This window comes from Orycteropus afer, unplaced genomic scaffold (genome assembly GCF_000298275.1).
Source record: "Orycteropus afer afer isolate SDZICR_OR568_19922 unplaced genomic scaffold, OryAfe1.0 scaffold00234, whole genome shotgun sequence".
Taxonomy (NCBI): Eukaryota; Metazoa; Chordata; class Mammalia; order Tubulidentata; family Orycteropodidae; genus Orycteropus; species Orycteropus afer.
The window spans coordinates 1172039-1181656 of NW_006921821.1; the positions used below are offsets into that span (position 1 = coordinate 1172039).

A 9618-nucleotide genomic window follows, 5' to 3' on the forward strand; every position below is an offset into this window, starting at 1 on the left:
AAAAAAAAAAAAAGATGAATCAGGCCAACCTTGCCTTCAAAGAACATAAACTTTATTGGGACATTAACAATAAAAACTGTTAACTATCACTGGAATTACAACATACCTTCAGATGTCCTGAAAAGTCTATTCCACGATGCAAATTTCAGCATGTGACTATGCAACTCACCCTCCTGAACAAGAAACCTTCTCAAACACATGAAATAAAAGTTGGGCTTGCTTTTTTTCCATTCACCTATCCTCAGCAACGATTGTGAGGATAGTGCAGGACCCGATAGTGTTTCTTTCTGTTATGCATAGGGTTGCTATGAGTTGAAACCGACTCGATGGCACCAAACAACAGCAATAAATATCTTTTCTTCCCATCTCCATTCTATGTTGCCATTAATATGAAGACAATATGAATACAGGAGAATCCTCCTCTTTCCCTCCATTCCACATGATGCCCACCAGAAGCCCCGTCAACTCAGCATCAGTGGAGTCTCTCCACATAGAGTAGCTGTGTCAGGAATCCATCTAGTCCACTGGAGCAGCTGCCTAAGGGGTCTCCTGCTTCCTCTCTTGCCCTCTTTCCTCCCATAATCTATTCTCCATCCAACAGAGTTCTCCTTTTAATGTGTAAATCAGGACATCTCACCCCCAATTTAAACACTCAAAGGGCTTCCTGTCACAGGAAGAACATTCTTTACAGTCCCCCCATGGTCTTCAAGACTCATTAGGACCTGGGCCCTGGGCCTACCTGGTTGTGTGTGTGTGTGTGTGTGTGTATGCAGGAGCATGCACGTGTGCATGCACACACACACGCACACGCACACACACCACCACCTGTCTCAATGGTCCCAGCCTATGTTCACCTTATTCCCTCTTAATCCCTGCTCCTAACATGCTTCTCCCCATTTTTGCAGAGACCACAGATACATAATTTGAGCCTCTGCCTTCCCTGACTACCCCCTATGCCACCATCTCCAGTCCTTGCCTTGCTCTGCTTTTTTCACAGCTCTTGGAAACGTCCACTATCAACTATGGTTTTTCTCATCATTGTCACCCACACTGAAAGGTAAGCTCAGTTACCAAACTTAGACATAACTACTTTTATGTTGTTCCAGTCTTGTATCACAATTATGAAAAACTATTTCCTGAACCCATAGATGTATATCAGTATACTAAATATAAATTCTACTGAAATACTATAAAAGATTTTAACTAGAAGCAATTTAGAAGGATGGAGAATAAGGAAAGTATTTAAGAACTTTGCTTGAATAGTGTGAAAACTGAGGTATAAATGTCTCAAACACAGGATGTTCTCAGTTATTCTCTTTTATTTTGTTCAATTAATATTGAGGCTCAAGGAGAAAAAAAAAAAAAACTTGAACACACTAAATTGTATACTTCTGTACTATTCAATTTGTTCCTGCATTTCTGCTACCCTTATTAATCCTAATTTGTTCTTAAAACCTGGGACTGACTTACAATAAAGAACAAGGGTTTTCCAACATCAGTGTCTTCAGGTGGACAAGAAATAGAATAGAAAGAAACATCCTTAAGTTTATTTTATCCTACATAAGGTTGAGTATAAGAACTGCAACAAACAGATTGGGAATCCTTAATGTAAACCACAGGTTGGCACGAAATTGGATGAAGAGGATTCTCCAGCCCATTTCCACTGTATGAAATGCTCTCTATTGGGAACAGCACAAATGTGGCAACTCACTTCCTCCTGTCCCAGCTTGTAGATTCTCCCTGTTGTGTGCACACTATCCTAAGCAAGATCCAAATGGAGCCTATTTTAATGGACTACCAGAGAACTGATGTTAAAGAAGAAAGCCTTTCTAATTTCCTACAGATCAAATGAATAAAATGTTTTTCTTCTCAGCCAATAAGTGTTCTTACAAAATTTCTATATGAATGACTAAAACCATCAATAAAAACATAAGATGTTTTAATGTGTTTTAACCAATTTGTTTTGTTTTGTTTCCTTCATAGGCATTTTCCCTATAAATCTTGTTCCCAGTGAAGAAATTTACTGGAACTGGTAGTGATTGGACATAGCATAAAAGCTGGTCACTTGTCAACACTCAGCAAAGAGAGTGTTGCCACAAGTGTCTCAGCCAAATACTGAGGCTTTAATGAAGACTGGGGAAGCCATGCCCCAACCCATTTCATACCAGGGTCAGCCACAGACGGCAAGCTTTAAAATGAGCCTTTGTTGATGCCATTCTTTTGACACACTATTGAGAGCTAGTCCTAAATCTTTTAAAAAACAAGCTAAAGTTTCACTCAGGTCCCATCTATGAATCTGATGGATGTGACTTTGGTAGCCTAATCTCAACACTTAAGTTTCTGTGTCCACTTAAAAGGTAATTGTTCATTGGGTAACTAATAAAAAATATATATATAGTTCAATACAAGCAGTAACAGTAGGGAAGATTGAGTAAGCCACTAAATCAATATACAATCAACCAACCTCACTGCCATCGAGTCGAGCCCAACTCATAGCGACCCCTCCTTGGGTTTCTGAGATGGTATCACTACAGAAGTAGATTGCCCAATCTTCCTTCCGAGGAGTGGCTGATGGGTTTGAACCACCAGCCTTCTGGTTAGCAAATATCAAACGCCTTAGGGACTATACCACCAGAGCTCCCAATATATATCATACAAATATACAGTGACTTTTATTCATGGAAGGAATCCTTTGTGATGCTTTGCCACAGGACCAGACACCTGTGGCAACACCCTCTTTGCTGAGTGTTGACAAGTGACCAGCTTTTATGCTATGTCCAGTCACTACCAGTCCCAGCAAATTTTCCTACTGGGAACAAGATTTATAGGGAGAAATGCTTATGAAGGAAACAAAACAAAACAAATTGGTTAAAACACATTAAAACATGTTATATTTTTATTGATGTTTTTAGTCATTCATATAGAAATCTTGTAAGAATACTTATTGGCTGATTCCTTTCCTTCTAGAAAGATGGTCTAGAAAAGCCAATGTCATTAACACCTGGAATTACCTGTTACTCAAACACACGTTTTTAAAATAGTATATAACATAAGTAGATGTAAAATACAGATTTCAGGTATAAAAATGTTCTCTAGTTCTCAGTCTTCAAAACAAGAAAGCTGTATCAACATTTAATGTTAAATGTTAGCGATGTTACAGAGATGTGTGAAAATCCACTCCAGGTTAAATAACTGTTTAAGGGCTAGACACATCTCCAAATCATTGAGCAGGCCACATGTAAACAACTGATAGGTATGTATATATATGTGTATGTGTATGTGTATATGTATGTGTGTATATAGAGAGATGGATAGGTAGATATAGGCATAAATAATCACCAACTAAAAAGAAAATTAGGGAAATACCATAATTGCATGTCTTTGAATCACTGATTTTATTTAATGCATTATTTTATCTAAACTTCTATTATAGAATATATCTTTTATTAAATACTTTACCGTCATTATCTCTACTCTACCAGAAACATCTTATCCTCCATATATAGACAAAAAAAATAAACTCAGTCAGGTTAACTTGCCCAAAGCCTCCTAGCTAATAAATGAAAACTAGATTGCAAACCTAGGGCTGTCTAGTTCCAAGTATGTGCTTTTTCCAGTAAAGACTATAAATTATTTGTTACAACCAAGCAAATGAAACAATGACAAACCTTAAATTGCACTTGTGAAAACCCACCATCAATGTAAAATAATAAAAGCAATCTAACATTTAGAGCTTTACAACTGCCAATGCACAATCATATCCATTATAGCAATCGGTCCTCCAAAACGCATTGCAATGAGCAATGCAGATATTAAGCCCCCACTTTAAAATGAGGAAATTGAGAGTCTAAATGTTTTAATGGCTTCCCAACACTGGGCAGAGATGGACCAAGACAAATGATGTCAAACGGCCTTGTAAAAACAATTTTCAGGTTCGGCGAAAAGAAGTTACAAGAAAAGCAAATTATACACCATGGCAGCAGCTGTTTGAAAAGCAAAAACTGTGATTATTCAGATTAGGGTCATGATGGATAGTGATTTTTAAACTAACATTATATTAATTTTCTGACAGCATGCTCCAATTTAGAAATCATTGTATTTCACAACCTTAAAGATGTCTGCTATTTAAATGTCTAAGAAAACCAAATCAAGCAGAAGATAGAATGTTTCCAGCAGATATAATTTAGCAACTATAAGTAAAAGTGGAAAACTGCTGTTGGTTTTTATATTGAGAAATTAATAAGAAAAAAATCCGTCCTTAATAAGCAGTTTTCTAGTAAATTAAAATCAAGTCTAAAGATACTTAAATGGTAGATCACTGAAAAGCTGATCTGGTTTTAACTGAATATTTTTCTAAATTTTTTTTTATAAAATGGAATCTTTAAGTAGTATAAAGTTACACAACTATTTGCCTGTAGATAACAAATGAAGCTTTATTTTATTTACACACACACACATAGGTACATGCAAATATCAAATCAGAGGAATAATGAGGTACCATAGAGTAAAACAAGATTAAAATAAAATGCTTCAACAAAAACTTCTAAGAGGATAATATTAACACAAATAAAAAAACTGAGTTGATAGTTCCTTCATATAAGTAATAAACACTCTTGATCATACTGATAGCTTTATTCAAATCTTTATCTCATTTAAACAATCTGAAAACAGTAAGCATTTCTATTTTAATAACCCCTCTTTAAATAGACCCAATTTACACAGTAGGAGCAGTCATCTGGCTACAGTTGCAATCATTCTATCTTCTGGGAGTTGCAGGCAGAAACTACTGTCTGTTGTAATATACAAATAATACACCTCATTTCCCTCTGGACAATGGAAATGTTTTCCGCAGAATCCCAGCTGTAGCAAAGGAGGCTCGGCTGGTCACCATTGTTTACCAAAGTGACAGTTGATGCCGCAGCTGATGGGCCTTGCTTGCCCCATCTGTGTTATCCTGCCACCTAAGGTTATTATAGCTATTCTTGCACAAGCTGAATAAAGAATGGGTGTGGAAATCTGTGAAGTCAGGAAAGAATAGAGGATACTGTCCACTTTTACCCTTCAAAGGGTTAAAAAAAGGTGGAGAACCAGAAGAGAAAATGGGGAGCTAAAAGCCTTTACAGTGCTGGTAACATGGTCCTCTTGCCTCCTAGTGTCTTCCTTTTAGACCACAAGGGGAAATTAAACAAACCATTTCAAAGCATGCCACTCAAAAGACTTCCTCAAGTGAGAAATAGAATGGCTAGTATACCGCAACCTATAAAATCAAGAGGACCTTAATAATAATCTTCCTTAGGAACTCATTCACCTCAAAAAATCCAATTTTATTTGACCTTGTAGCTAGCACTGACTTTTTAGTTTGCTTTTCTTTTTTTTTTAACAAAAATAATCTGTACAGGTAACTGAGGAAATAGGAGTCCTGGTGGCACAGTGGTTATGCACTAGGCTGCTAAACCAAAAGTTCAGTAGTTCGAACCTACCAGCTGTTCTGCAGGAAGATGAGGTAGTCCACTTCTGTAAAGATTTACAACCTTGGAAACCTATGGGGCAGTCCTACTCTGTCCTACAGGGTCACTATGAGTCAGAATCCACTCAAGAGCAGCGGGTTTGGCTTCCTCCATCCTGCAGGACCTAAGTACTGTTACATGGTACTATTTGTGGGGAGGGGAGGTGTGTGACCCAGGAACACTAAAAACATTTCCAAAATAGGCCAATACACTCAGAGTGATTAACCCTCCTGAGAAGCCTGTGGAAACAGAGAACATAATTAATATGTTCACAATGAGCACTAAGGCTTGTCTGATTGTCTCGGAGCACTCAAGCAAAACACAGTCATGGCAGGCGGGAAGACAGAAACACACCAGTATTTAGCCAAAGTCTTCATCATTAAAAAACATGCCTGGGTTTTGTTTTTGAGAAAGAAGCAAAGACATCTGGATAATTGAACTCAACTGCTCCCTTTAATTTCTGAATATTCCCAAATATGCTCAAGTTCATCAGAGGAAAATGGAAGGCAAGAGTGCTTTTCTGAGTTTCCACACAAAATGTCAATTACCTGGGCTGAATCATTTTTGCATTTTTTCAACTAGTCACCTTGGTACCCTTAATGAAGGCAGAGAACGAACAGAAAATGAGGTCATGGGGAGCTCATACAGCACTCAGTTTAGAAAAGCTATGTAGGGGACACATTTGCTATTTAACAACAACAAAAAGAAAAGAAAAGAAAAAAACAGCAGCATGGCTAAAAACAAAGAGAAGTCCGCTTGAATATCCTGGTCAGTAAGACATCCTTCTATGGTTTTGCTGGCCTTACTTTTCTGTGTGATTACTCCTTGGTAATTTCTAGCTCAGAAATTGTGTGAGTCTTTCATAGCAATAGTGTAAGTAGTGACTCTGGAAAGAATGTAATACTCTATGTGGTCACAATTCTCTAGAATTTATCAAAGTAAAAGTTCTGGCTGAGGTTGGTCACTGATTACATTGCGGCTCTTCTCATAACTGAACAGATGGATGCTGTGTCTCATGATGAGAGTTCTGTGCAATATTCCTCAAAGAAAGTAGTAGGTCAAGAATGCGTTTTTATCCAACAGCCAAAAGGACCTCTAAACAACAATGAGAGTCATTTTGACTATAATGTGCACACTCTAAAGGTCACATGGAAAGGCATGACTACTGCCTTTTGCCCCATAAGGACACTAAGTTCTCAGCTCAATTTTTCACAAGTAGGCAGGCTCTGACCTTTACAAAAACTCCACCCAAATTCCTGTGTTTCCTTCCCAAATCGAACCACTGTAATCGAAGCTTTTGAATGACCAACCATTTAGATCACACATGTGCATAGCCCGGACTTCCTAGTTTCCCAGACTCCTTCTGGTCTTCTCTACCCTCTTCTCTCTCCTACTATCCATGGAGAGGCTGGAGCTGGGCATGGCACAATAAGTAAGTGGTCATGGCACTTTCTCCTCAGAAAATAGCAGCTGAACTTTTTCCACAAATTTAACATTTTCCAGTGGGTCTGAGTGGAAAAGTGCTCATCATGGCCCTTTCACCTAAAAAGAAGACAAATGTCCTCTAGGAATGTTAAACACGGGGAGCATTTTGCACTAATATAACAACTCTGAAGCAGTGCGCTCTAAGAAAAGTAGCCTCAGTAGAAATAGAGATGCAGCGGGGTACAGCGAGAAGCATGACAGTTTTGGAGACAAGAAAACAAAAGCTTCTGCACTTACAGCTGTGTGACCTTGGATAAGTCATTTGACTTTACTGGATTCTTAGCATCCTTGTCTATGAAATTGGGTTATAGTAAAAATAATTGCAGTAACATCCATGTTGTTGTAAGGACCAAGTGAAATATCAAATACACCAAGCCGGACACTGAGGGAAGAGGCCCACTTCATTTACTGAGCATCTAACAATGTAAAAATATGAGGCAAACTAACTAGCTACCCAGGAAGGAATCCTGAAAGGGTGACAGGTTGGCTACCTTAAGATCAAAGATGTAATGAGAATATTTTTCTCTGAAGAAACTCAGTGGTCTGTTGCTCAGCAGTCATGATTTGGAGAAACATCAGTCACTCAGAAACACTGTAGTCAGGCTAAGAGCCAGGGCTACAAAAATTAACAAGATTAGCTCACATTAACTCACAGGAAGTCACATGTGTTGAGGATTTGGAAAGTGCTGGTTTCATGATAGAGTCACACACAACATAGTTTCCCTTTCTCAAAACCTTTCGGTTTTCACTTTCTTGTGTATCAAGAATTTCTTGTGTATCAAGGATAAGTGGCAAAAGCAAATGTTATTTATTTGAAACATCTCATGACAGGTACCAATCTGCTCTCTTTTCTCATCTCTCTTTCTCTATCTCACTGTTACTTCTTTTCACAACCTAAAATAACTATTTGGGCCCAGTTGGCTAGAGCAGCTCCTGATAAGACCAAGATTGAGAACTACTCAACAGATAATATGCTCTGATTCCAGTTAACAGCATTCACTTTAAAAAACCACGCAGTAGGTCCAGAGCCAAAGACTGGCCTAAATGGGATAAGCTCATCTGAGAAAACAGCTCAAATCACACAGCCTACTGATGGAGAAGGGCCACTCCCTTGGCTTGAGAGAGTATTCATTAAGATCTTGACAGATATCACTGGAGTTATTTACTACCCTGAGGATCACAATCTATTAAATGCACTCAGTACAAGCGTCTTTATTCTCTCTCAAAACACCTCGATCGCTTTAGCGGGCCGGTATCGTCTAAAACCCCTGTTCTGCAGCACCAGATTCCTTTCCTTTGAAAAAAAGATGGAGTCGGTCTAAGTGCCCCAACGCTAACAGCAGGAGGAGGCCATCACCAGAGGAACAGCCCTGGCAAGAAAGGACTCAGAGACGGGGCGACGGTGGCTGCTATTCCCTCGAAAGTATTTGTGTTAGAAGGAACTGGCCTCTCCTGACACAGAAAAGCCCGGCTGAAGGGCACTCACAAAGGATCCGCCAGCAGATCACTCAAGGAATCCCCGGACTTAACGTTTATCATGGAAAACGGTGGGGTTCTCTCTGTGCCATGGGTGCCCCGACGAGACACTGCAGGTCCCTCGCTCTTTTTCTGCTGGCAGAACCGGCCTACCGGGCTGAAACCCACACAACACGCATATTTCCCGGATCCTCGCTCCTTCTCTAGAGGGAATCCTCCCACGGTGAGGGTAGGCACAGACAGGGCGGGAAGATCGGCTGAGGTACCAAAAATGTCTCCCAAAATGTCAAGACGGTCCAAGATACCAACAAAAGTTCTAGAAATAAGACGAGCTGCAAGGACAAGCACTGGTCAGGTCCCAACAGGTCTGGAGGCTCCCAGCTTCCAGAAGTTCTGGCTCAAGTTCCCAGCGCCCAGCGTGTGCCGCGAAGAGGGGAGAGCGAGAAGGGGCCCTACGGGTGGGTAGGGCCCTAAGGGTGCTCTCGTGTATCCCCGCGGCATGCGGGGCGCGCCACTCACCTTGAGATAGTCGTTCTCCGATCGCAGCTCCTCCATCTCCCGCAGCAGCTCCTCCTCTAATGCTGCCGGCACCAGCCGGGGCTGTTCGTCCAAGCCAGGGTCCTTTGGGGTCCCACTGCTTCCGTCTGCCCTCCCAGGGGCCCCTCGCTCCGGTGGCGAGCGGTCCCCGGCATCCTCGGCGGCACCCGAACCCAGGGAACCCACGGAGACCCCGCCCGGGCTGCACCGGCCCCCAGACCAGGCGATGGTGGCGGAGGGCACGGCAAGGAGCGCGGGGGACTCGGGGCTGCCCGGAGGCGCACATCGGGCCGCAAGGCTCGGCGCTAGGGTTCCTCGCGGCGGCTCCCGGTCGCTGGAGCCGGTCCCCGACTCGGCGTCGCTGTTGGCGGCGGGGAGTGGGCGCTGCTCGTCCGACAGAGGCTCGGAAGGGCAGTCGGAGAGATCGGAGCTGCTGTCCGTGGGGCTGATGCGCAAGCCGGCGGCAGCAGCCGAGGTCACTGCGAGGGTTACGGCTGGGAGCCGAGCGGCCGGCGACGAGGACCCAGCGGCCCGAGCTGCGGGTGCGACTGGGGGCCCGGAGCCGCGTCGGGCCTTGCGGCCCTTGGCGGCGGCGGGCGGCGGCTCGGCTCCG

General features: G+C 42.0%; 1 protein-coding gene across 1 annotated transcript in view; it reads right to left on the bottom strand.

The window, feature by feature from the left end:
* The window catches only part of MTCL1 (microtubule crosslinking factor 1), a 235857-nt gene that overhangs the window by 225779 nt on the left and 460 nt on the right, over nucleotides 1–9618 (bottom strand). The window contains 1 exon segment of the mRNA XM_042782073.1: nucleotides 8988–9618. This exon segment is cut by the window's right edge and continues 98 nt beyond it. Within this exon segment, the coding sequence (XP_042638007.1) occupies nucleotides 8988–9618 (631 nt within the window).